The sequence below is a fragment of the Zalophus californianus genome, chromosome 17 (genome assembly GCF_009762305.2).
Source record: "Zalophus californianus isolate mZalCal1 chromosome 17, mZalCal1.pri.v2, whole genome shotgun sequence".
NCBI lineage: Eukaryota > Metazoa > Chordata > Mammalia > Carnivora > Otariidae > Zalophus > Zalophus californianus.
In genome coordinates this window covers 50,681,694-50,709,484 of record NC_045611.1, presented here as the reverse complement: position 1 = coordinate 50,709,484, position 27,791 = coordinate 50,681,694, and the positions used below count along the sequence as shown (strand labels likewise).

The 27,791-nt window shown below is 51.9% G+C and overlaps 1 protein-coding gene across 1 annotated transcript; it reads left to right on the top strand.

Moving 5' to 3' along the window:
• Positions 1 to 326: 326 nt before the first annotated feature.
• On the top strand, positions 327 to 26,134 carry NOVA2 (NOVA alternative splicing regulator 2). Its single transcript, XM_027620029.1, has 4 exons — positions 327 to 442; positions 9,044 to 9,187; positions 14,292 to 14,458; positions 22,685 to 26,134. Exons 1-4 carry the CDS (start codon positions 358 to 360, stop codon positions 23,765 to 23,767), a joined length of 1,479 nt encoding a protein of 492 aa, XP_027475830.1. The 5' UTR covers positions 327 to 357; the 3' UTR covers positions 23,768 to 26,134.
• Positions 26,135 to 27,791: the final 1,657 nt, after the last annotated feature.

Genomic DNA, 27,791 nt, shown 5'->3' with positions numbered 1-27,791 from the left:
TGCTCACATCCTCTCTCCAGGCTCTGTCAGCCCCCCAGAACCAGCTCCCTCCCTCCTTCCCTCTCCAGGGTTCCCCCTCCCCCATCCCTCCGCCGCCGCCCCCTCCCCCTCCCACATCCCCTTCCCTCCCCCTCCCCCACCCCCGTCCCCCGCCCCCCCCCGACCATGAGGATGATGGCCGCCGGCGCGGTGCACGGCCTCTTCACGGCCTCCGCGGCCCCGCAGCCGCCGCCGCCCCCGCCGCCGCCGCCGCCGCAACCCCAGCCTCCCCAGCAGCCGTCGCCGCCGCCACAGCAGCCGCCGCCGCCGCCGCCGCAGCCGCCGCAGCAGCAGCAGCCGCCGCCCCAGGCCCCCCCCATGGAGCCCGAGGCCCCGGATTCCCGCAAGAGGCCCCTCGAAACGCCCCCCGAGGTGGTCTGCACCAAGCGCAGCAACACGGGAGGTGAGAAAGGGTTGCGACTCGGTGTGGGGGAGCGGGCAGGGGGCCTCGCCTTTCTCCATCCTCCTCCCCCGCCGTGGCAGGTGCAAGGGCTCCGGGGCGGGGAAGGGCGCCCCTCCCTAGACCGGGGAGCTGAGAGGGGCGTTGGGGAGGGGGCCAGACCCCCTCCCTCTCTCGCCGCTGCCGGGGGCTGGGAGCTTTGTCTGCGTTGAGAGGAGATGGGGGGGAGGAGGTGGTAAGTGTCCTTGGGGGGCGCAAAGGATGGGGGGCGTGGGTCCCTCTGGGCGGGCGTCTCTGTGTCCTTGAGGGGTGTGTGATGTGACCCTTTCGGGGCAGGGGTGTTCCCGGGCTGGCGTGTCCTGGCGGGGGGGGGGGGGGGGGGAGGGGAAGGAGAAGAGGAGGCCTGTGGACCTGGAGCTTCCCAGCCTCCCTCCCTGGGGATGTCCTGAGCAAGGGTTGTCCCAGAGGGAGGCATGAGTGGGCCATGGGTGAGATTGTGCGTGGGGACAAGCTGGGTGGGTGTGTTGGGTGAGGTGGAGGAATGGGTGGGTGTGTAAAGCTAGGTGGGAGAATGTGTGGCTGGGAGAGGTGTGTGTGTGTTTGTGTGTATGTGCGCGTGTGGGCCCTGTAAAGCCTGGATGTGTGACTTTAGGGATCATGGATATGAGAGGAAAGGTGTGTGTGTGTGTGTGTGTGTGTGTGTGTGTGTGTAAGAGACAGAATGAGATGAGGGGCTGGGCTGTGTGTTTGAGACCCTCAAAGGGGTACGTGTGGCAAGGGAAAGTGTGTGCATGTCACCCTAGAGGGGGCTGTGGCAGTGTGACACATGAGTGAGAGGGTGTGTGTGACATGCAAGGGGGTGTGTGGGGGAAGCTGAATGGGCCAGCTCTGGGTGTGAGCCATGAGAGGCTGTGTGGATCAAGGAAGGTAGTTCAGTGTGTGTGACACAGGCGTGTCTGGGGTGGGGTGGGACCAGGAGAAGCCGGTGAGGGTATGTGACAAGAAAAGGGTGTGGGTGTGACTCCAAAGAGGCTGTGGCTGGGTGTGACACATGGAGGTGTGCAACAGTGACATCAGAGGGGGCGTGTGCAACAAGGGAAGGTGGGTGTATGACGGGAGAGGTTAGGGCTCTGTTGGTGAGCTGCACGAGGGTGTGTAACAAGGAGAGGGAAGGATGGGTGCCCGTGTGACAGGGAACGGGGAATGTGTGTATATGACACCGAAGGGGTATGAAAAGGGAAAGGGTGTGTGTGTATATATATATCTGTAACAAGGGGAGGGTGTGTGTGTGTATATATATATCTGTAACAAGGGGAGGGGGTGTGTGTGAAATGGTTGAGTATGTACCACTAGAGATGTGGGAGTGATTCTGCATGTGTGAGAGACAAGGGATTGTGTGTGTGTGTGTGTGTGTGTGTGTGTGTGAGAGATGTCTGAGTGTTTGACAACACAGAAGGTATGCGCGTGTAAGACAGGAGGGCCCCCACTGTGTGTGTGACCTGAGGAGGTATGTGTACCAGAGAATAAAAGACAAGCTGGAAACTCTAGTGGGTGTCTCTCTGGCCAGGGACTCAGGAAGGAGGGATTCTCAGTCTCAGAGCCCAGCCTATTAACTCCCTGGATGGAGGGAGACCCCAGAGCAGACAAGCCCCTCCCTGCTGTCACCTTGGCCAAAATCTGCTTCCTCTGGCCTTTTCCTCCGGATGGGAGAGGGATGACCTGGGGCAGAGTGCATGCTCCCCACTCCACCAGGCTCTGTAGTGGGTGGGGTGGGGACCCCCCATCTCTTCCCCTCTATGGAACACAAGCCAAGTCTCATTCCTCCATTCCAGCACCACCACCCCCACTCCTGTCCAGGTGGGACAGGAATCAGGGACCCCCTGGCTGCCTGTGAGAGTGTGTCCAGCAGAAATTGAAGGAAAGGGAAGTTGGGGGAGGGGTGGGAGGGAGTTTCCTGTCCTTCTTCCTGCTCCCCCCACCCCCAGCACACACATGAATATGTCCCAGCCAACTTCCTTCCCTTCTTCCTGCTCCACTGCCATTCCCAGTCCTGGAGAGAGTCGGGGACCCAGGCGGGGACCCAGGCGGTCCCTGAGCCTGACCTGGCAGCCCGGCACTGCCCCTGCTTGGGGGGGGCGGTGTCACATCCTTCTTTTAAAGGGGCTGAGGTGCTCCAAATCTAATTGCTCCGAGCAGCACAACCTAACAATAGAGATGCTGCCAAGGACGGTCAGGCCCAAGTACTTGGCACCTACTAGAAGTCAGGCTCTGAGATATGGGTTAATTTCCTAATACAACCCTCCGGGGGAGATGATTTGAGCTGCTGTTTCACATGAGGAAAACAGGCTCAGCGAAATGAAACCACTTGCCCAAAGTCACACAGCTCATAAGTTGGTGGAGCTGGGATCTATCCAACCCTGGGCCGTCTGGCTCCAGAGCTCATGTGCTTAACTGCTGGGCATCCTGCCTCCCTCAGTAGCAAGGGAAACTAGGATGAGCCCTCAGGGACCCTCTCCTCCAGCCTCTTCCACCTCCCCTCCTGGTGACCTGTGGGGAAACTGAGGCCTGGAGATGCAAAGGGACAGTCCTCCGTTTACAGAAACACTCAGGAGGCAGCATTGGGCAAGGATCCGGGACTTTCATCTCAAAATTGAGGGCTCCTTGCAATAATACTGTCATGACTGGGGGATGCTGGGTCAACCTCACCCCTTTCCTGAGCCTCAAGAGTCACCATCTGTCAGATGGGAAAATCACAATAACTACAAGGATGATAGTAGTAACCACTTACCAGTATTATTGCTCACTGCTTTATAGGAAGTATTTCATGTGATTCTCCAACACTCCGTGATGTAATAATTAACCATAATAAATTATAATAATGGCTAATATCTGTGGCCTGCAGTGTACCAGGAAGTATTAGCACAGACCAATCATGTAATCCTTACAATTCTTTTAGGTTACCCTTCTTAACAGATGACATACCGAGGCACAGAGAGGTTAAGTAACTTGCCCGAGGTCGGTCAGCTAATTAGAGGCAGAGTTGGGATTTGAATCTGGGAGCCTGGCTCCATTATGTGGGTGGATGCTATAGTGAAACCCCATTTTTGGGTGAGGAAACCGCGGCCCAGAGGGTCGAGGGAGTCTTCTGGGGTGTCACAGCAAGCAGTGGCGGACCGGGCAGATCGAGCTCTTGCCCGCAGCGCCAGCCTGCCTACCACTCCTGCCCATTCTCGGGGGCTCAGAGAGGAGATGGTGGCTGTTCCAACTGATGTCTGGGCACTATGACTGCCAGACGCCATTGGGAGGGACACAAGGCACGTAAAGACAGGAGAACTCGGGTGAAGAAGTTGAATGGAAACTCAGGTTAGGAACTCACTCATCAGAGAGACAAATGACTATAGTCAATACCAAACGACGCCCCCCTCCTCCACCCTTGAGTACGGATGAAACTCTTAAGGTGCCACTAGCATGGCATACTCCTGACTGTATGCCCACCTCTGTCACCCCCATATGAACAGAAACAGCAGCTTCCCTCCCCACATACACACGCACATGTGCACCAGTCACCGACCCGCCGAACCCCCCCCGCCCTGCTTCGAGCTTCCAGCCGCCAAGTCTTGCTCCCAGCATCCTCTCTGCTTCCCATAAAGACAATGTCACCAGGGTTAAGAGCCCCGAGAGTGAGAACCTTCCAGGGTCCATCTCGTCACTGCCATGGGCTCGGTGTGGGACCTTGGGCCAGTTATTCCACTGCTTCGAGCCTCAGTCTCATCTGGAAAATGGGAGCTGCGAGATGTAAGCCTGGCTGGTGTGTGGGTTAAATGAGACTGTATATATGAAGCACACAGCAAAGCGTCAATACACGATAGTTGTCGTTACTACTGTTATCCGTGCCTCCGACCGAGAATGTCATCGGAGGCCTGTTGCACCATCCCGCGGCGCTTCGCCCGGAGGAAATCATACCCATCCACCTTTCTCTCACTCAGAGACAGTGTCACAGCTCGAAGACAGCATCACACCTTGGGCATCCCGTACCCACCCCCCCCAGCTTCGGTTGGATTGCATTTCTCACGCCAACCGGCAACACCGTCATTCACAGAGACTGCTTCACACACCTGCCGGTCCCGCCCTCCTGAGCGGTGCTGCTCCCGGCACCGCACCCCGCCCGTGTGGTCTTGTCTTCCGCCAGCCACGTCCCCACACACTCCCACGACAATGTCAACATCACACCCCTGCCGCCTCACACCTCCGCGGAACACACCAACACCTCCGTCCCCAACCTGCAAGCCAGAGCAGGTTCCAGGAGCACGGCACCCCTAGACCTCCTGTCACTGAAAACACCCCTACAACACCCCCCACCCCTTCAGCTCTACCTTTGTCCTTAATGACTTCCCCCCACCTTTAAAGCCTCCTATCGGGGTCAACGCTCTGATAAAAAGTGCGGCTCTTACCACACAGCACCCCAGATCTCTTGGGTAGGTCTCCATTATTTAAGGGGAGAGGGGTATTGGTTGCTCTTTGGAAACTCCAGAAGCATTTCTGAAGAAAGTGGGCACAAGGGGGGGGACTAGAAGAGGGAGGGAATGCTTGACGTTGTAACAGGAGGAAAACCAGCAGGAGAGAAGTGGGCATCTCTAGTTCTCCAGCCACGGTCAAGGGTAAAGGGAGCTTCCTGAACCCCAGGGGGAAAGCTAAAAGGGGGGTGGAGATAGGTGGGTGTGGAGTTCTGGCATTTAGATCCTATTCAGTAGAAGGAAGAACTTTTTCACAGGCAGAGCCTTGGTTGTTCAGACTGGGTGGGAGCCGTGTGAGGTCTGGGGGCTCCAGGTTCAGCCGAGGGTATGTGTCTCCCCTTGCTGCAGAGCAGGCTGGGAAACAGAGGCCTGGCTTTTTCCTGGGGGACATGGGACTCACACGGGGCATTAAAGGTGGGGGACGAGTGCTCCCAAATGGGAAAGACATGCAGAAGATTCTGAAGAGGGTCAGAGGGGTCTGTTGACCATAATGGGGACTCTTGCCCTGAGTTCTGAGCTTCTGCAGGTGGGAGTCATTCTCCATAGGAGGCTGGCCTCAGGTGAAGGCTCCCAATTTACATTCGTCTGATACAGGGACCCTCGAGCACCCAGAAGGTGGCTTAAGGGGGTCCATGGACAAACTTTTTTTTTTTTTTTTTTTTTTACCCTTGTATGTTTATATTCTATGCTCTGGAGGGGAAAACATAACCAGGTTTCAGACTCTTGATTATTAGCAGTGGTTTTTAAGTGTCCTCTTTAAAGAGACACATTTAAATTTTAAAAGTGAGTGGACTTGAAGGAAATGGACTGTCTGTTCCCTCCTGTGTCACCAGCACCTCAAACAAGGCCTGGCACAGAGTGGGTGCTCAGGGAGGATTTGTTGGAGGAAGGGAGAGAAGGGGGAGAGATGGAAGGAAACAGTACTGAGGGGATACATCGAGGGCAAAGTCAAGAAGTGGCATGAGAAGGAAGGGAGTCAGAGAGATGCTGGGCAGGGTCTTGCTTCCATCGGCGAGAGCTCATTCCTCCTCCAAGAAGCAGAGAAAGGCCTGGGACAGCCCCTGGGGGCAAATGATGAAGGAAGTGGGGTCTCCCCTCCTTCTCCCTTCGCTCAATGAAAACCTCAGACCTCAGAGGCTCGTCTCCCCATTTGTAGAGCACTTACCCTGGGCCAGACGCTCTGAGAAGAACTTTGCTTGGGTTCCTGACATCGGTAATGGTCATGATGATGATGGAGGTAATGATAGCTAACATTTCTCAAGTGTTCCACGTGCCCGAGATCATCCTAAGTATTTTACAGTTTATCACTTAATTAATTAGCCCTCTGAGGTAGTGCTATCACATCCCCCTCTATCACACCTCCCACTTAATTAAATAGCCCTCTGAGGTAGTGCTATCACATCCCCATTTTGCCGATGAGAATACTGAGGCCCCATGAGGTGAGGTGGTTTGCCCAAGGCCCTGTGGTCCGTCAGGGACAAAATTCACACTCAGTCTAAGGCCGTTTCTGCTGTTGCATGCAGAGATTCCTGGGGAAGGGGAAGGGGAAGGCAGAGGGCACAAAAAAATGGGGTGGGGGATGTATCCAGTTTTCTTCAGAGTAGATGAACACCTTCCACCTTCAAGAAGGAAGTTGGGGAAGAGGCCCTGGCTGGAGAGAAAATAGGGATTGAAGTTAAAGAAGGAAAAAGAGAATAGAGTCCTTTGTGAGAATGCCCTCCCCATCTTTCTGAGCCTTTCAGGGATGGAGGACTGGTCCCCCATCTCTGTGACAGGTTTAGGGATGGAGCGGGGGCAGGGAAGAGGCTGCCTCTGTGAGCCCAGGGAAGAAAGTGAATTCGGGGGGGTGGGGGTCAGGATGATTGATGGGAAGGGGCTCTGGTGGGCTAATTACCTAATAGGTTTAATGGTCTGATGAGGCAAGTTTAAGTGGATTGCCTTGGGCTCAGGACAACCCCTTCATCCTGGACCCCCTCCCCATGCCTGTGAAGCCACATCCAGCCCCTTGCCCCTGTACCCCCATCTTAACACATCAGGGAGCCCAGAACCTTCAATCTTAAGGGATCAGGCCGACATGGGCAGGGTTCCCGGCCCCCCCCCGCCCTGCCCCCACTTTTACCAGAACAGTTTCTCTTTCATCTGCTCTGTGTGTTGGTGTTTCATGTGAGACATTGAAAATAGGCTTCCTTTGCTTAAAAAGAAAAAATTTAAAAACCACTGGGGGATGTTTTAAGACCTTAAGCTTTGGAAGCAGAGTGACCTGGCTCCTCCCTTCCTTTCTCTAGCGTTTATTGCATGCCTACTGTGTGCTGGGCCATGGCATGAGTCCCTGGGACACGGGTGAGCTCCAGTGGACTAATGTGATACATTGCTCTGAAGGCATGAAATGAACGGGAGGGGATCCATCTCCTCCCCAGGGTTCAAAGAAACCTTCCAAGAAGAAGCAACATTTGAGTGGGGACCTGATGGACAAGAGGAATTCACTGGGGGAGGGGAGTTCCAAGCAAAAGGAACGTGCAAAGGCCCTGAGGTGGGTGGGAGGAGGGAACGTTTAAGGAACAAAGAGGAAGTAGGTCTGATGCACATAGAGGAAGATGAGGGCGTGAAGCTGGAAAGAAGTGCAGGGCCAAATCACAGAGGGTTTTATACTGAGAAGGCTCCAGAATTTCTACCCTATGAGAACGTAGGGACAACAGTTGGGTTAAAAGGTAGGAGAGGTTAAGCATGTGCCTTGAGTGCATTAACAAAACACTTTACACATGACCAAGAAAATTGGTCCATAACAAAGAATGGCCACAGTCCCACAAGTGACCACTGGCACCACCTCACTGCCCCTGGGTCTTGGAGACTGTCCTTGAGTGCATTGGTCTTCAGCCACCAGCATCGGAAGGTGCTAAGCAAGTGAGGGCCAAGAATGAAGCAGAATTGCATTGGAATCTCAAGCCAGTGACTTTCTTGGTGCCCTTGGGCAGCTGACCTTGGGCTGGTGCCTTCACCACTTCCATGCCTCAGTTTCCTCCCATGTAAAAATGGAGCTCATTATACCACCCTCATTGGGAGTTGTAGGGAATGGTTGAGGTCAAGCTTACAAAGCACTCATCACAGTACAGGGTCTATATTGAGTGTTGAGGGATCTTCTGGAAACCTAAGTCAGATCCCATCCCTCCTCTGCTCAGAGCCATCTCTGGTTCCCATGGTTCCCATCTCACTTGGAGTAAAAATCAAAGATCTCACCGTGGCCCCACCACTACCACCACCCCTCCCAGCCCTCATCCCCTTCCACTCTCCACCTCTCTTCCTTAGCCCCAGCTACACTGGCTACTTCATCTTTCCTTGGACAACTCAGGCACAATCCCATCCCAGGGCCTTTGCACTTGCTCTCCCACAGAGCCAGATGGTTCCATTCCCACCTCCACAGCCTGGAAACAATCAGTCATAAGGGTCTGGAGCCTGGACTCTAAGGCCAGGTTGCAAAGTACTTCTTTCATAGCATCAGTGTGAAAAATTAAAAGAACTAGTATTTGTGTAGTACTTGGAACAGAATCTAGTGTATACTAGGTTCTGTAGAAGTGTTTGTTAAACAAAGGATGCCACATTCTTGGGGAGGGCTTTCCTGGCCACCGGATCTGACACTGCAACCCCTACAATCCCCCTTCCCTTCTCCTGCCCCTTTTTGTTCTCTTGGTGCTGACCGCCATCCAACATAAAACATACTGTCTGTCTCCCCCACTCTAGAAGAATGTAGCTGTGTGAGCTCTTGGCTGAATCACTGAAACTCTCTCGGCCTTATTTGCCTCATTTGCCTGCGAAATCAGGGAGTTTGTCTGTTTTCCTCACGGCTGTTTCACTAAAACAGTGCCAAGCGTGTGGCAGCAGGTGCTCAGTAACTATTCGTGGAATGAACGAATGAATGAATGAGCGAGTGAATGAATGAAGATCATTATTTGTATTATTCTCCCTGCTGCTGTTCTCCTGGCCATTGCTCCTGTATGTTCCCGTGATGCCGGTGGCTTCCTTTGCCCACACCATGCTGAAGGTGAAGACCCCTTCCCCTGCCTCCCTTACCTCCCCTACCCGTGTGCCCCTGCAGAGGAAGGCGAATACTTCCTGAAGGTGCTGATCCCCAGCTACGCGGCAGGCTCCATCATTGGCAAGGGCGGGCAGACCATCGTGCAGCTGCAGAAGGAGACAGGAGCCACCATCAAGCTCTCTAAGTCCAAAGACTTCTATCCGGGTGAGCCCTGGCCCAGGACTCTGCCCTTGGCCTCCTGTCCCTCCCACCTGGGCCCTGGATAAGGGGGAAGAAGAGCTGCCCTTGGGGCAGTCATAGTGATGGGGGGCCTCCCCTCCTCCTAAGGGGACAGAGCTGCCCTCAGCCCCAGGGGCCACGCCTGAGCAGATGGGGGTGGGGGCAGGGCAAGACAATGGGCCTGCTGCATATTCATGAGTTCATTTGCATGATGTGCTGGCAGATGTGCCCCTTCCCACACACCTGCCTCTTTGGGTCAGTTGGAGTTGCTGGAGGAGGGTGGGCAGGGAGGCAGGTGTCAGGGTGTCCCTTGGGGTTGGGGGGCCAGCCAGCCGTGTTGCACACTCCCCCCCACACACACACTTCTTTCCCCCCACTCTTTCCCTTTGGATTTCTCTGTTACCCCATCTTGCCCAGTTTGAGTCTCGCTGGTTTTCTCTGTGTCATTCTTCCTACCTCTCTCTCATTCTGTTTCTGACTTTCCCATCTCTTGTTCCCTGAGTCTCCATTCCCATCCACCTCTCTCTGGCTCCTCTTTTTTGCTTCTATCTCTCTGATTCTGTTTGGATGTCCCCCACCGCTTGTCCGCATCCATCTGTCCTGTCCATCTCTGCTTTTCCCCTCCCTCCCTCCCTGCTCTGTCCTCCCCTTCTTGTCTTCCCGCCCCTCACCCCATCTTTTCCTTGCCCTCCACCTCTCATAGTCTCATGTTTTTCTTTCTCTTGCTCCTGAACTCTCTCTGGTCAACCATCCACTCAATATTCAGTAGCACCCCCTCAACGATCTGCTGGATCGCCCCTCACCCACCTCTCCCTTCATGTTTCCTTCCCAGTCTCAGCCCCCACATTTTTCCTTCCTTCCTCCAAACCCAGCCCCTTTTCTGCCTCTCCCCCAGCTCTCTTTCTCCCTACAACCAGAACATTTCCAAGGCCCCTCCACTCCCTCTCTACTGTTCCCTGCATTATCTGTCACCCCATCCATCTTCCCCTCCCAAGACCAATGCCTGGGCTTCGACATCTAAGGATGTCCCCCAGGGAAGGCCCCCAGAACTGCATCTTTGGTCCAGAGCTGATTCTAGTTCATCCTTAATCCCCTTGGATTTTTTAGGTCAAACACCAGAGCTGGAGCCCAGGGTCAGGACACATTCATATTCTCTCTCTCTCTCCCTCCTCCCTCCACCTGCCCTGCCTCCCATCTCACTAAGCAGCTTTGGCAAGAGGTTTAGAGAAGCGTCCAGGGAACCAGGCACAGCCCCCCACCCCACCTTCCTCTTCCACCCTGGCCCAGTTTCCCTCACACGCCCCCTAGGCCACAAGATACGGATAAGACCTCTGCTTGGGGCATTTATCCGAGGACACTTGGTTCCTTATGCCTGGATCACATTCTGTGACATGAGATACATCCTCTCCTCCCAACTCAATGACACACCCCACAGGCCAGGCAGCTGAGAACCCCAGAGGATGGGACAGTCATTGGCCTTCTTGGGCCAAATACTATTCAAACAAGCAACGTGAGCCAGCATCTCTCCCCAGGCCCAGGACAGGCATCCAGCACCCCCTCCCCACTGCTGACATGGATTTCCAGATCATATGGCTTGTGCCAGCTCAAAGATGCAGGACACGGCCCCCTACATCCTAGTCCTGCCCCCTAGGACTTCCCAGGACCCACAGGAACACAAGAAATGAAGACACTACTGCTTGAAATGAAGAGCATATTTCCCTCTGCTCCTGGCTAACTAACACCCTTTCATTCATTCATTCAACCTGCATTCTCTGAGCACCTATTCTATGGACAGAGATGAGGACATAGCAGTGACTGAGATATCCCCCCACCCCCTTTCCCTCACAGATCTCACAGCCCAGTAGGGAAGACAGACTAAACACCAGCCATGACCCAGCATGGTCAGGGCTAGGACAGGGAAGCCGAGAGGATGGTGGCAGCCCAGACAGGGCACCTGACCCAGCCTGGGAAGGTCAGGGAGGGCTTCCTGGAGGAGGGGCCTGGAACAATAAGTAAGAGTGAGCTAGATAAAAGCAGGGAAGAGTACTCCAGGAAGTTGAACTAGCATCTTCAAAGGCTGGAGGAGGAGTTTGTTCACTGTGACTGAAGCATACAGAGCACTGAGAAATGACAATGGTGAAACCCACAGACAGATGGACATACACACGCACACATGCACACACACACTGCACTTGTGTCTACTACATGAAACAAAAACCTACCTGACCCTTAACCCCAAGGGAGGGGCAGAGCACAAAGGGGGTCCCCTCCTTGGTACAGGAAACACGAAGCCCCAGACTCTATCCTTCCAGATCGTACATGGAAAAACTGAGACCCAGAAAGAAGCAGCCAGCTGCCCAAAGCCACACACACAGACTTCTGTACATCCACTCAAACACTGTAGCGATTCCAAACTCCTTCTGATTTTGAATATTTGCCTGAAGCTCTGTCCCCAGAAGAAAAGCACAGACACACACACACTTTAAAAAAAAATTGATTTATAACATATTGCCTTGAAGTACAAAATCTTAAGTGACTACTTGATAAACCCGTACATATTCCTTTTTACTATCAAAAATACAGTAGCAAAAATGGAGTCATCTTATGCTTTCCTCCCAACACACACACAAACACACACAAGAGTCTGCACACCCCAGCTTGAGCACGGGTAGCTCAGTGGTTAAAAGCCCAGACCTGAACCCAGACACCTGGGTTCGAAACCCTGAGCTTTCACTACTGGCTGAGTGAACTTGGACAGATCCCAAACCTTCTCTGTGCCTGTGTCTTTAGCAGTAAATTGAGAATAATAATATTGCCTACCTCCTACTTGAAGTGCACAAATATATACAAAGTGCTTAGAATAGTGTCTAACACTTGGTATTTTGTAAGCACCAGCTGTCATTATCGGACACTCTTTCAGGGGCTAACCGAGTCCCCCAAAGCCCTTGTGGACCCCAGTTGGGAACTACAAAGGGTGGGAAATCCCAGCCTCCCTGAGCTGGAAGGGATCCTCGCAGAAATGGAGAGCAGAGCCATTTCAGCCAGGCTCTCCCTAGGGCTACCCCGCTCCCCCGCCCCCAGTTCCCACCCTGACCCACACCCTTTCCTATTTACACCCAGACGGAGGCAGCCTGCACGCTGACTCACCCTTGGCTCAGACAAGTCCATTGTTCTGGGGTTGGGGGTAATAAGTGAGGAACAGTGGCCCAGAGGAGAGGGAGGATGTCAACTATCCAAGTGCCCCCAAGACAGTGACACCCGGACACATGGTGAGACTGGCATGCCAGGCTGAGATGGCTAGCGAGGGGTCAGGATGGTGGCACCATCATGCTGCTCTAGAATGCTCACGGGAGACTGGAGCCTCACCCCCAAATGTCCCAGACACTCAGGCACATGAAACCTGGCGCACACTCAAGACCTTTCACAGACCCAGGAGCTAACTGGTCCCTGCAGACAGTCCCACCCAGAGAGAGAGACAGACACCCACTGCACACACCAAACATGCACAGCTCAGCCGGGCACACACCCTGTCACACCAGCTGGTCACGGTAGAGCCGTCTTTGTCCGGCTCTAATGCATATACATCCAGACACACACACACCAGTCCTCCTGTCATACTGACACTTGAGTCTGCCTGTCGGTCTCTCTCTCACTCTTGCTCACACTGACACACACCAGTGTGATAAAGTCTTGTCTGTCTCCTATGCACAGGCTCACGCACATATACACACATACCACACACCAGTCATCCAAATAGTCTTTTGAACACCGAAAGGTGTCTGGTTGTCTCTTTGCTGCCAACACTCACGCTGACATCCAGTCTCAAAGTGATATTCATTCATCATACAGCCCCAGTGCTGCTTCATGAGACTCTTTGTTTCTTTCTCTCAAACTCTCCTGGACAAGCAGTTCGGTCTCACAAACAGTATATCCATAACCTTGAACATCACAGTGACACCCAAGGTCTTTCCCATGTGCAAGAGTGCACATATCTTTACTGGATTCATTGTGTCACACTGTCTGTTCACATCTCAGTCTCTCCCACACTTTCTCTTATAGACATACACAGATAAAGATAATTTAACCAGTCCAGCCCGGGTATACACATGCATGGACACGCGTGCACACGCACACACACACACACACACACCACTCACCCAAACAGCCTCACAGATATATTCTCACTGGTCAGAGTGTCACCTGGAGTCTCTGTCCCACACACATATATCCCAACATCATCCAGAGTTGGCTTCTCTTCTCCCCACTGCCTCCCTACCTCTAGTGCACACACACACACACACACACACACACAGAGTAAGGATGCCTAGGTTAGAACTACAGCCAAAATCTAGACAATCTCCAGCAAAGGCATCCACCTCACCCTCCTTTCTTCATCCCTGAGTCCCTTCCCTTCCATGAGTTGTCTCTGCTCTCCCCTGTCCATACCCTTGCCCTCCCCCACCCTTCAGCCCTCCATCTGGTGGGTCCAGGCGGGCACTCTGGCCTCTCTTCTGTCTCCCCCATCCCCCAGCCCTTCCCCATCCTCTCCAAAAGCCCAGAGGCCTTCGCTGCAGGCTTTCAGGGGTTGCCACGGCAACGGGGCTTCGTCCCTCGTCCCCCTGGGGGTGGGCTGAGGACCCGGCCAGCCAGACCGATAAGGGGGTTCCAGTTACTGTGGCAACCGTTGCAGGCCTGAGCTCTTGGTTTCTGGGGGGGGAGGGAGTGAATGGTTGCCAGAGCAACCTGGAGCCAGCAAGGACTGGGAAGAGGCAGCTGAGCCCTGTCTCCCCTGCCCAGGGCTGCTGTGGGCATCGCAAAGCACTTAAGTATCATTCTTCCATCCCCTGGGGTTGTTTTGGGGGAGGGACATGAAGTGCAGATTATAAAACAGGCATTCCACTCACTTTCCCAGTTACCCATCATGGCCTGGGAGTCCATGCCAACTTCCCCAGGCTTACCATGTGACCTGGGCCCAGTTAGGTCCACTTTCTAGATTTAGGTTTTCTCTTTCCATTAAATGGGGCCTGTCTCCCAGGAATCTTCCCATTCCTGTGTGGTGAGGGTGCCCTCTCTCTCCCTTGCTCAACAGGAACCACAGAACGAGTATGCCTGGTACAGGGCACAGCAGAGGCCTTGAATGCTGTGCACAGCTTTATTGCTGAGAAGGTCCGAGAAATCCCACAAGCAATGACCAAGCCTGAGGTGGTCAACATCCTTCAACCCCAAACCACGATGAACCCCGACAGAGCCAAGCAGGTCAGCAGGGGCAAAGACTGGGTTTCTGTAAAGCCAGTGAGGTTCGGGAGAAAACACTTCTCCCATATCACTGGATTACTGTGGGAACTGAATGGGATAACGCCGATAAGACGTTTGTCAATCAAATACATAGTAGTAGTTGTATTATTAGGGAGTCAGCCTAGGGACTCCAAACCTTTTAGAGTGGGCTTGACACAGAGAGAGAGTGAAGGTCTGGGAGAATTTGTCCCACCTTATCCCTCCTTCCTGGGATTCTCTAGACCCTCTCCTTCCTTCCACCTCATCCCATTGTCTCCCAGAGCAACCTGCCTCCCACTTCCTGTTCTCACCGGAAGTGACTTCATTGACAACCCATCCACATCCAGAAGAGTTTAGAAATGGCCTCATACTCCCTGTTTCCATTAATTATGGTATGGGGTAAGTCACCATTTTGGAGAAACGGGTGTTTTGCTGGCGAGAGAGAGGGGGCAGGTCCCTCTCCTACACAGCCTTCTCTCGGAGGGATGGAAGGAGGGCAGCGCCTCTTGGTTGCCTCAGTTACGGGGAAGCGGCGGCGTAGGGGCGTGGCAGGGAGCGGACCAATCACTACCCTGGCCTCTCTGGTTGCCATGACCGGTGCTCACCGGGCAGGTGGGCTTGCTGCAAAGCCCCTGGCGTGGCCCTGGATGGGTAGGAGGTGGAGGGGAGGGGAGCTGCGCACACTCCCCGTTTTCTCTCCCCTTCCCCACTCCCATATACTTGCACACTCGATGCAGAGGGGCCAGAGCCCCTGGCAGGAGGACAGGCCATTTGCGAGGGCTCCTTAAAGTCTACCTAGAAGCAAAGACGAGAGAGAGACCCTCGGTAAAAGGAATCTGGAGTTGTTGGGAATTCTTGTTACCCTGAGATGGGAGAAACCATGGACCTGAGTTCCCCCAAGCTCCTGGGGAAACGGTGGGCGGAAAGCCCTGGAAGAATGCTGCCAAGCGAATTATTCCCAAAAAAGACTTCGGGCTTGGGGCTCCGAGCTTGGAGCACGGCTGCTGTCCTTGGTGCTGAAGAGGCCCTGCCAGGTCTCTCCCGAATCCCTTCCCACCAGCAGGCCACACCGTTTACACGGTGGCAAGGATATTGCCTCTTCCCTCTACTTTGGTCGCTGCCACAAAGGGCTCAGAGTTCATGAAGGGTTTGCACATGTTTCAGGGAAAATGGGGTCAGCACCATCTGCGCCTGATCCTTCCACCCCACCCCCTAATCCACGGAACTCTGAGATAGTGGAATCGAAATGTTATAGAACCAGGATTTTTCCTCTCCTTATTTATTACTTAGGGGGCTCTAAAGAATGGAAGATAATGGCCGAAGGCTCAGGCTCTGGAGTCAGATGTTGAGTTGAATCTGACTCCGATAACTTACTTCTTTAGACCTGTGCGACCTTGAACAAGTGACTTGATTTCTCCATGCCTCATTTTTCTCATCTGCAAAATGAGATTCATTATGGCACCTACTTAAGGGCAGTGATCAGTGTCACTGATGTTGAAAAAGCACTTAGCATGTATGCCTAATTCATAGAAAGTTCTCAAAAAATGTTAGCTGCTGATATTATTATGGGATTTTTAAGTCAGGAGACGGGTCTACTCTCTTTCTACATTGGACTTGCTGTGTTACTCTGGGTTCCTTTCCCTTCTGTAAGCCTCAGTTTCCTTTCTTTACAGTGTGGAAGCTGGGCCAAATCAGGGATTATAAATTGAAATGCCTCCGAGATTCAGCAAGGGAACATAGAATTGAGGACTCTGGCCTCATCAGAGAGATATAATGCCATCCCTAAAGGGGGCAGCTGCTACTCAACTCGACTCAATTCTTGCCCTTTGGGAATGTAGACAAAGTGTTGCCACATCTTACAAATTTTTCAGAAGAAGCCAGAAATATTTGACATCAACTGATTTTTAAAGGTTGGCTCAATCTTAAAGCCACTATGTAGCTGTGGGCTGCCTGTGGCCTGAGGACCACCAATTTGCCACCTCTGGGTTAGACTGGTGGTTCTCAGTCCTGGCTGGTATCTGAATCATCTAGGTAGCTTAGAATAAACGCAGATTCCTGGGTCCCAGCCCAGAGCCACTGAATCAGAATTTCTGGAGTGAAGGCTTGGGAATCTGAACACAGATTCTGGCCTGGGATCAGATCCTGGCTCTATTACTTACTACCTCTGTGACCTTGAGCAAGTTACTTAACCTCTCTTGCCTCTGTTTTCCAAGCCATAAAATTCGATAATAAAAGTGCCTGCCTATTCTTATAGGGTTGTTATGGAGATTAAGTGACTATATGAAAGTGTTTACCAAAGTGCCTGGCAAATGGAAAGACTGTTAGCTGTGTAATTATTATTATACTATTACTATTTGCAAATCTCTACAGACTTGCAAATCATGGGGACAGATGTTCTCTGAGGTCTTTCTGGCCCTAAAACTCCTACAATTCTACAGCTCTGTAATTTCAAGATTCTCGACATACATTATTCTAAGATTCTACTGTTCTGACTGACATCCTGGCACTCCAGGATTCTATGAAACTGCACCTGTGATCTCTCTAAGATGCTGTGGGTCTACCACCTGGGCCTATCATGAAGACAGTTAACCATTTGCCACTCCGGTCATTGACTATTCCCAGTGGTTGTATGGAGTAGCTGTGGTTACATCCATTTGGAGGAGAGGAAGCGAGGTGCAGAAAGGTGAAGGCATTTGCTCTTACCATTTCTTGGTGAACAGTTACTTCATCCTTCCCTTTTCCCTCTGAAATGCTGTATCATACTGAATACCTCTTGACTCTTAGGTCTGGTTTCATGCATTCTGTTCCATCCTCTTGACTTGTCAGACTTTTTTTCTGATGATTTTTTTAAAATATATAAGTTGAGGTATAATTCACATACTGTACAGTTCACCATTTTAAAGTATACCATTTAGTGGTGTTCAGTAGATTCACAAAGTTGTGCATTGATCACCTAATGTAATTCCAAAACGTTTTCACCACTCCAAAAAGAAGCTCCATCCTCTTTGGCAGTCACTGTCCGTTCTCCCAGCTCCCCCTCCCTGTCCCAACCACTAACCTACTTTTGGTGTTTATGGATTTGCCTATTCTGGATGTTTTATATAAATTGAATGACATAATACATGGCCTTTTGTGTCTGGCTTCTTTCCCTTAGCATACTGTTTTCAAGATTAATCTGTATTGTAACATATATCAAAACTTAATTCCTTTTTATGGCCAAATAATATTCCACTGTACGGATATACCACACTTTGTTTGTCTATCAGTTGATAGTCATTTGGGTTGTTTCTGCTTTTTAGCTATTATGAAGAATGCTGCTATGAACATGTGTGGGTACGGTTTTCAGTTCTTTGGAGTATATATCTGTGGATGGAACTGGGTCAGATGATATGTCTAACCTTTTGAAGAATTATCAGACTATTTTGCAAAGCAACTGTACCACAGATATGAGATTTAAATCCAGATCTGCCCATGGAGGTAACAATGACAACAACCATTTCTTGAGTATCTACTATGAGCACATATTACCTGCACACTCACATGGCACCCTATGCTTAGCACATAGTAGGTTCTCAGCAAATGTTGCTTGTTTGAATAAATGGATAATGACATACCTGTAAGGGCCAAGCAGAAACATAACTAAGGGGCACTAGCCCTTCAATCAAGCTCATCATTTCATGAATGATCTCAATTAGCCTTCACAATAATTCTGTGGAGGAGGGATGGATGTTATAGATGAGAAAACTGAGTCTTAAAGAGGTTAGGTCCCTTGCCCAGCATTAGTGGTGGAGCCAGGATTTCAAACCTGAGCAAGTGTCTCCAGAGTCCAAAGCAACTTTTCAGGGATTCATATGCACAAACTGCAAACTAGTGGTCTGCTACTACACAGTAGTTCATAGACCTTTTGAAGAGGTAGCCAATAGATAAAAACTAAGGTTCTTCCCATTTTACAAATCAGAATGTCCAATTAATCTAAAAACTCAGATCAGGCTGAGTTTGTGTACCGAAATGCACAGCACCCTACCTCCCCACCTCCACACACACACACACCACCACCACCACCACCACCACCACCACCACCACCATAGGTGAGATACACCTGGTCACCTCCATCAAGTCTCATTCCTGCTTGGTCCTGTGGGCACATCACCGTTCCTTTCATCCGTCCACCCATCCATCCATCCATTCACACACTCTTTGCTCAATGCTTACAAGGCATTCCCCTAGGCACTGAGAACCAAGTAGTAAACAATACAGACAAAAATCTCTGCCCTTGTAGATCTTACATTCTTTCATGGGGAAACCAAAAACAAGCAAGCGAATAAGTAAATGTCAGAGAGTAGAAAGTGCTATGATGAAAATAAAGCAGAAAAAGAGGAGGAAAGAGTCCTGGGGCATTTTTTTCTCCTAACTTTTTATTTTGAAAATGTTGACGAATAATACAGTGAACTCCCTATACACTGCACTTAGATTCACCAATCGTTAACATTTGCTTTATCTCTTTACACACACACACACACACACGAACACACACAAGCACTGGTTGGCTTTATTTGCTTGTTTGTTGGGTGGTTTGTTTGTTTTTGCTGATCCATTTGAAAATAAGTATAAACCTCATGACTCTTCACACCCAAGTTCTTTGGCATGCACCTCCCAAGACTAAGGACATGTCTTATATTGTTATGTTAGTGTTATCACACCTACAAAAATTAACACCAATTCCATGCTATTAGTTAATAAAGAGTTCATATTCACATTGTCCCCAAATATCTTTTATGTCTATAAAGCATTTTTCTATCCAAGATTCAGTCAATATTCGTGCATTGCATTGAGTTGTTATACCTCATTAGTCTCTTTTTTTTAAAGATTTTTTTTTTATTCATTTGAGACACAGAGATACAGAGAGAGAGAGAGAGAGCATTAGCGGCGCAGAGGCAGAGGGAGAGGGAGAAGCAGGCTCCCTGTTGAGCAGGGAGCCCGATGCGGAACTCAATCCCAGGACCCTGGGATCATGACCTGAGCCGAAGGCAGATGCTCAGCCATCTGAGCCACCCAGGTGCCCCTTCTCATTAGTCTCTTTTAATCTAGAATAATCTACCATATATATATTTTTTAAGGTTTTATTTTTTTAAAGTAATCTCTACACTCAATATGGGGCTCGAACTTACAGTCCCGAGATCAAGAGTTACACACTCCACCGACTAAGCCAGCCAGGTGCCCCGTTTACTATATATTTTGAAGGTAGAGACAACAGAATTGCTGATTGGATGTTGAGTGGGAGGAAAAGAGAGGACTCCTAAGTCTTGAGCCTGAGAAGTGAAAGGTGCATTTTCCACATACTGAAATGAGGAAGACCATGATAGAAACACATTTGAGCAGATGAGGAGTTCCACTTTGGATTTTAAGTTTGCAGTGTCCATTTGACATCATTCTAGAGTTGTGAGGTTAGCAGCTAGATACAAGTCTGGAGATGTCTGTGCTAAGGACATAAAATAAGCAAATAAACAAGCTTTGATAATTGGGGTGGTAAGGCCTCTCTAAGGGGGTGCATTTGTGTAAAGACCTGAATGATGAGAGAGGTGAGCCTCCTTTTCTGGGAAGGAGCTTTCTAGGTGAGGGCCTAGCAGGTGCAAAGGCCCTGAGTCTGCACCAAGCTTGCGACTTGGAGGAACAGCAGGGAGTCTAGTACGCCTGCCATGAGGTCAGCAAGAGGGAGGGAGGGAAAAGTTGAAGTCAGATCAACAAAGAACAGAGCAAGTAGAGCAGTGGTTCTCAGGCTTGTCAAACCCCATGTCCTCTTTCTCCTACAAATATTTTCCCAGCCCTCCTACCTCTGAAATTACACACACACACACACACACACACACACACTCATTTCAGTACATGGAAAGTGTATATAATGTAGATGTATTACCTATCTAAATCTGCAAGATTTTTAACAGTTTTATTGAGAAATTAATTCACATACATACAGTTCACCCATCGAGGGCATGCAGTTCAAAGTTTTTATTATATTCAGAATTGTCCATCCATGCCCACAATTTTAGAACATTTCATTTCCTCAGAAAGAAATCTTGATCCCCTTAGCTATCACTCCTCAATCCCCACAGCTCAGCACCACCCCCCAGCCCTAAGCCACCACTAATCTACTTTCTGTCTCTATAGATTTCCCTGTTCTGAACATCCATATAAATGGAATCCTACAATATGTGGTCTTTGGTGTCTGGCTTCATTCACACAGCGTGTTTTCTAGCTTCATCCATGTTGTAGCCTGGATCAGTACTTTGTTCATTTAAATTGCCAAGGAATATTCCATTGTACTCATGTACATTTTCTTTATCCTGTAAGACATTTTTACGTAAAGGAAAAGGAAAAGGAAGGTGATGTGTTATAAAATGAGATGAATTTTAATATGTAAATGTTACATATTACTACAGAAGTAATGAAATAGTCAGCTACTCACACCTCACATAGCCTGAGAAAGACAGTGACAAACACAGTGATCCAGGGTATCATATCGGAGATGTAAATAACACACGTGGCATTACTACCGTTGTCATGTTTTTTTTTTTTTTAAATGATGAACCACTCTTGGTAAAGCTCAGAACACAACAAAGTAAAATCGTCCCTTCGTTGACCGATTAGTCGCATTCCTGGAAATTTCAGTAGATCTTAAACACGTGGGAAAAAGAAAATACTAGGTACTTATATGGACCGTCGGGTTCAGGTCTGGGCTCTGAGATTTATAAACAGACTTTTCGCCAACATGAATGTCCAGGGAGTCACTTAAAAGTCATACGGGACCCGGACAGTTCTCCTCGGTTCGACGTTGTGAATAACTGAGTCTCAGGTTGTGGGGTGCCAACATCCAAGGCCCTGCCCCACTGCATGCCTGCATCTGCCCCCCCCAGTTGTCATGACAACTAAAAGTGCTCTCACAAATTTCCCAAACACCCTTGGTGTCTGGCTCAGGGGCGGAGAGGAGTGGCAGGGGCTTCAGGGAGTGGAACCCACAGGTCTGAGAGGGCCTGGGAAGGACTGAGCAACAGGAGCCTATGTGTAGAAGTGCTCTTGGATATGTGAAAGGAGACTTATGGTTTTGAAATCTCCCCCTCCCCCATCCCCAGAACTAAGATGGATCGGATTTGCAGCGGCAAAGGATGGGCCTTTCTGCCCTGGAGAAGGGGACGACTGTATTTAAGTGCCCAATTGTCTCTGATGTAAGGTTTTTTTTATCTTCATTTTACAGATAGGACAACTTCATTAGATTGCTAGGGCAGACCAGGTAGCTTAAGCAACAGAAATTCATTTTCTCACAGTTCCGGAGGCTAGAAGTCTGAGATCTGGGGCAGGGTTGGTTTCTTCCGAGGCCTCTCTCCTGGGCTTGGAGATGGTCGTCCCCTCCGCAGTCACCCGCCGTCTTTCCTGTGTGTCCCTGTGTCCTAATCTCTTCTTCTTATAAGGACACCCGTCCTACTGGATTAGGGCCCACCCCAATGACCTCACTTAACCTTCATTGCCTCTCTAAAGACCCTCTCTCCAAATACAGTCATATCCTGACGTACTGGGGGTTAGGACTTCAACATCTGAATGGCGGGGGCAACAATTTGGCCCATAGCAAAAAGAGGTTAAGCGCCGTGACCTTGCCATAGGGTGGGAAACACGACGGAGCAGGAATCCAAGAGGCTGGATTACAGCTCCTCCACAATCTGGGTAACCTTGGGGCCAGTCCCTCGTAGGCCTCAAGTGGCTCCTCTGTAAAGTGAGACTTAATGACTCCTTTTTCTGGGGCTGGGAGTCAGAGTGTTTAATGATCTAGAAGGCGTGAGCACCAATGCAAGCTGGGGGCACCCGCTGTCCTGGAGGGCACCCACTGGGTCAGCCATTAAACCTTTAAGGTGCTGGATGGAAGGGAAATCCCAGGGGTCCCAGGGGCAGGGGACAGGGTGGCTGAGAGCCTACTGAGAGGACATGGAGTACTGGCTCTCTCTCTCTCTCTCTCTCTCTCTCTTTTTTTTTTTTTTTTTAACCAACCAATATGGAAGTATTTCACCATTTTGAACAAGCAGTAGGACCATACCGGTGTATATCAAAGGGCACAGCGGGCCCGATTTGGGGACACGGGAGAGCAGGGCCGCCTGAAGACTAATGTTACCGTTCAGTCTCCATCCACCATCCTAAAGCCCCTCCCTCTCGCCCCACACGCAGGCCAAGCTGATCGTCCCCAACAGCACCGCGGGCCTGATCATCGGCAAGGGGGGCGCCACAGTGAAAGCCGTGATGGAACAGTCGGGTGCCTGGGTGCAGCTGTCCCAGAAGCCAGAGGGCATCAACCTTCAGGAGCGTGTGGTGACAGTCAGCGGCGAGCCGGAGCAGGTGCACAAGGCCGTGAGCGCCATCGTGCAGAAGGTACAGGAAGACCCCCAGAGCAGCAGCTGCCTCAACATCAGCTACGCCAACGTGGCTGGCCCCGTGGCCAACTCCAACCCCACCGGTTCACCGTACGCCAGCCCCGCCGATGTGCTGCCCGCCGCTGCCGCCGCCTCGGCCGCTGCCGCCTCCGGCCTGCTGGGCCCCGCGGGGTTGGCGGGCGTGGGCGCCTTCCCGGCCGCCCTGCCTGCCTTCTCAGGCACCGACCTGCTGGCCATCAGCACGGCGCTTAACACGTTGGCCAGTTACGGCTACAACACCAACTCCCTCGGCCTGGGCCTCAACTCGGCCGCGGCCTCCGGGGTCCTGGCCGCCGTGGCCGCTGGTGCGAACCCCGCCGCCGCCGCCGCCGCCAACCTCCTGGCGTCCTACGCGGGCGAGGCCGGGGCCGGGCCCGCCGGAGGGGCCGCCCCGCCTCCGCCCCCGCCCCCTGGAGCCCTGGGGTCCTTCGCCCTGGCCGCAGCCGCCAACGGCTACCTCGGGGCCGGGGCGGGCGGCGGGGCGGGCGGCGGGGGTGGCCCGCTGGTGGCCGCCGCAGCTGCAGCCGGGGCCGCCGGGGGCTTCCTGACGGCAGAGAAGTTGGCAGCTGAGAGTGCCAAGGAGCTGGTGGAGATTGCGGTGCCTGAGAACCTGGTGGGGGCCATCCTGGGCAAAGGGGGCAAGACGTTGGTGGAGTACCAGGAGCTGACAGGCGCGCGCATCCAGATCTCCAAGAAGGGGGAGTTCCTGCCTGGCACGCGGAACCGGCGGGTCACCATCACGGGCAGCCCTGCGGCCACGCAAGCCGCTCAATACCTCATCAGCCAGCGGGTCACCTACGAGCAGGGAGTGAGGGCCTCAAACCCCCAGAAAGTGGGATGAGGCCTGTGGTGTGTGCTCCCACCCCTCCTCCCGGCCCCTTCTCTTCCTCTTCCTTCTCCTCCCCTCCCCCACCCCCCACTCCCAACTCCTGACCTCAGCTCCGAGTGTAGTCCTGCTCCTCGTGGGATGGGGCTGGGGTAAGCCTGACTGCACCCCCCCCTCCTTCTGGTAGTCATAGGCAGGATTGAGTGATGGCTGGGGATGGGGCCCAGAAGCTCCCTCCCCAGCTCTGAACTGACCCTTCTTCCTTCCTCCCTAAGCTTGACTGGGCCTGACCCTCCGCTCCCAGGGCCCGGCTCTGTGTGATATCTGTATATATTGCATTTTGTTGATTTTAATAGAAAACAAAGCGTTATTTTCTCTTTCTTTCCCTCCTTTTATTTTCTTTTTTCTTTTTCTTTTTTTCTTTTCTTTTTTCCTTTTATTTCCGTTTTTTCTTTTCTTTTCTTTTCTTTTCTTTTTTTTTTTGGTAAGGATTTTTTTCCCCCTTTGTGAGTTTTTGTTTCCATATGGGAGGAGGGGAGGGAGCCTCTGGGCCACCTAGAATGAGGGGCCTCCCCCAAACAACACCCCACCTCTCCTGCTTTCAGTTCCAGATCTGAGAGAAGGGATGGGAGTAGAGGTAGCCGAGGAGTCTGAGCTGAAATGGGGTATTTGGAGCAGGGACCCCAGAGTTCCCAGATTTTCTCAGCGACTCTACCCCTATTGGAGCTGCCCCTCCTAGGTGGGACTGTTCACTGTTTTGTTGTCAGGTCGTATAGGGGGAGGGGGTGCAGTGCTGCTGGGAATGAGACCAGCTCTAGGATTCGTCCAGTCCTGTGGGCAAGACTCTTGTGAGAGGCTGGAACAGCTTCCTGTGGCATCTTCTGTGGTTTTACCTAGAGTAATGGGAATGAAGGTCCCTGTTGGGATGTCCCTGAGTCAAGTACTCTCTGGGGTGCTGCTGGGACTCCTTCTGATGTCATGGGAAGTAGTTCCCCAGAGGTCACTTCCTGTGATGATAGGACAGACAGGTACTTCCTATGATGTCTCAGTGGACCTTCCTTGAAGGTTACTTCAGCAACATCATGGGGGCATGTACTTCCTGTGGTATCTCCAGGTTATTTCCTGTGACGTCATTGGGATGGAGCATGCACTTCCTAAATTGGGCCATGGCCAGTCACTGACACTCCTTCTCCGCCCGCACCCCTCTTTGGTGGGTCTTGGCCTGGGGGTCTGCCTAGGAGGAGAATAAGGGGTGGGACTTGGAGCATATCTGGAGGACTCTAAGGAAAAAGACCCAATATTGTCAGGGTCATCTCTATCCAAATACACCAAGTCTGTGAACCTGGCAGGGAGGGGTGGGAGATGGAGCTAGTGAAAACTGTTAAAGACCCCCATTCCCACCCCCGCCTTTTGTGTGCATGCTTGTGTCTGCGTGGCTTTGTTCCATTGAGTCTGGTGAGCCAAATGTGTGGTGGCTCTGTCAGGCCATCATGACCCAGTGTAGAGTTCAGTGAGCCACGGTAGGGTCCCTTGAGCCTGAATGCTTCGTGTGGTCTAGTAGATTAGATTGGCTTGTGGTTTCCAGCAAGCTGGAGTACTTTGGTAGTATTGGAGGGATCAGAATGTTTTGGTGCTCTTGCCATGGGCCCTGAGGAGCTAGAAAATTCTGATGGAGTCTGCCAAGCCAGGCAGCCCTGAGAGTTGGTTTGGGAGTGGCTCCCTGAGCACTGCGACTGTGGTCAGCTCTAAGGCCTTGTTGGCAGGCTGAGATTTCAGGGCCTGACAACCCTATGGACTTAGGATAGCTGAGACCCACCTCTCCCCTCATCCATCTCCCCCTCCCCCTTGGAGACCACCTCCACTTCCTCCAGCCCAAAACAGGGCCCCCAGTGCCCTGGTTCCATCATCAGCATCTCTGGGGGAGGGGTACCCCACGCCCACCCTCTCCCCCATTTGTCCCCCTCCTAGGTCTTCCAGACCCTTCTCTACTCCATGGCTTTGGGGGAATCAGGCCTCCTCGTCTCTCTCCCAACAAAGGGAAAGAAGAAAAGCCAGAGACAATTCCCACCCCTAAAGCCTGGGAGACCCCTGCCCCTTGCTAGAGAGCCACCCCCAAATCAAAATGTGAAAATCCCTAGAAAGCAATAGCCTTCAAGGTACCTTGCACTGAATTTCCCACCCCGGCCCTTCCGCCTGATGGGAGGCTGTAGCTTGGGCACTAGGGTGACTTTTTCCATGCCCTCTTCATCTCCAGGGTGGGGGGCAGGCCCCATTTCCCCATCCCCCATCTCCCATCGCTGCTGCCCCCACCCTTAATCTCCAGACTGAACCCAGATGGAGATTCGAGTGCCAAAACAATTCTTGATGTAACTTTGTACATATCTTCTGTGGCGGGGGGGGGGGGGGGGGGCGGGCTCTTGGGGTTGGAGGTGGAAGTGGCCCTGTGGGCCACTGCTCCCCTCTGCCTCTCAGAAGACCCTATGGTATTTCACAGTATCTCCACCCACAGTGGGTATTGCAGTGTCTAGCTGGAATATGCCCCCTACAGCACCCCCCCCCCCAGGCCTTCATGAAGAGGGGAAGGAGCCAGGGAGAGGTAAAACGGTCTGGAAGTGGGGCGGTGGGATTTGAAAGCACTCATTTGCATATCATTTGCATCCTCAGCTGCCCTGGTCTGTCAGATGCTTTCTATAGCCCCTTTCATGGGAGTCTGGGTCCCCATCAGTGGGACCCAGTACTCCTCTCACACAGACACGTCTCTGGAGGCTGGGCCTCCCGAAAAGTGTTCCCTTGGGGTATCTGTGTGACTACCCCCTCCCTATTCACATTTCTCGGGGACCCCCTACCCCACCAGCCAGGGCTATCTGAAAGGTAGTTTGCTAGCTCAGTGAGCTAGTTCACTCACCAGGTTGGTGAGTGGAGAGCCACACACCTTTCCCCGTTTTTACCCTAGGAAATTCACTCTACCATCTTCCCCATCCCTTGAAAGTCTCTTCTGCATTCTGACCTCAATCTTTCGTGCTGCAGTATGTCCAGAGGGGACACAGATGTGGGGTCAAGGATGGGGATCATTGAAAAACCCACCGCCTCTTCCCCCCCCCTTCCCTGTTAGCCAATCAGATCTCAGAGACTCTGAGTGGCCTCCTTGCACCCTGCTCTTTGGCACCCAGTAGGTGCTTAATAAGTGTTTGCTGCATTGAATTGTCTCCCTGTTCTTTCCCATTTGCCCTCCAGCTCCCAACATCTTCTTCCAGAGTCTCCCTCCCTCTCTTTCTCTCTTCTTCTTTCTCGGGCTCCCTATGGCTTTCTACTTCCTCTCCTTGTGGCTCCCATTGTTGCCTGTCCTGTCTCTATCTTTGTCTTTTACCCTCTCCTCACTCCTCTTAACTCTCTTTCCTCCCCCACCTTCCCATTGATTAAAAAAAAAAAAAGTGCCAAACTTCCTTGGAACTGAGCCGCTCTGGGGGGGAGGGAACCTCAGATAGAGGGGAGGAAATGGGACCATCTCTCTGAGGAGGCCCCTAAGAGGCATTGAAAAAGTCTGTGGACACTTAGCTAAATTGGGTCCCCCTTCCTCACCCCTCCCACCCTGAGTTTTTCTTAGAATCTTTGTAAGAAAAAAAAAAAAAAGACAGAAAAAAACTCCCCTTCAGCTAATCCCTAACCTTTTGGATTCCCCAAATTCCACCAGCCGGGGAGAACCCCACTTGCCTCCTTCGGGCAAATCTGTAGAAATTGCGGTGGGGGGGGAGAGACAAGCTCAGCCCCTCTTCTGCTGGCCCCAGGGATTGGTGCCAGCTGGATTCCAGAGAAGGACCTCAAAGCACTTATGAGAAGAAGGGGTTCAATGTGCCAAATTCACCTCCTCATCCCCCGTCTCAGGGGGCTCTGAGCCAACCTGCCCCAGCCACCTTCTTCTGCCCTGTCCCAACCATCTCTCCATGGGCAAGGAGGCTTCACTGCAATAATTATTAGGGGATCAGAAGGTGAAGATCGTGCCATTTTTATCTGCCCTAACGCCTGCCCTGGACTTGTAGGT

What these genes read in the sequence shown, in the direction of transcription:
- NOVA2 (XM_027620029.1), top strand. Translation starts at nt 358, where the DNA reads ATGGAGCCCGAGGCCCCGGATTCCCGCAAGAGGCCCCTCGAAACGCCC. An exon ending in CAAGCGCAGCAACACGGGAG is followed by an intron (nt 443 to 9,043) that starts GTGAGAAAGGGT and finishes GTGCCCCTGCAG; the next exon opens with AGGAAGGCGAATACTTCCTG. An exon ending in ACCCCGACAGAGCCAAGCAG is followed by an intron (nt 14,459 to 22,684) that starts GTCAGCAGGGGC and finishes CCCCACACGCAG; the next exon opens with GCCAAGCTGATCGTCCCCAA.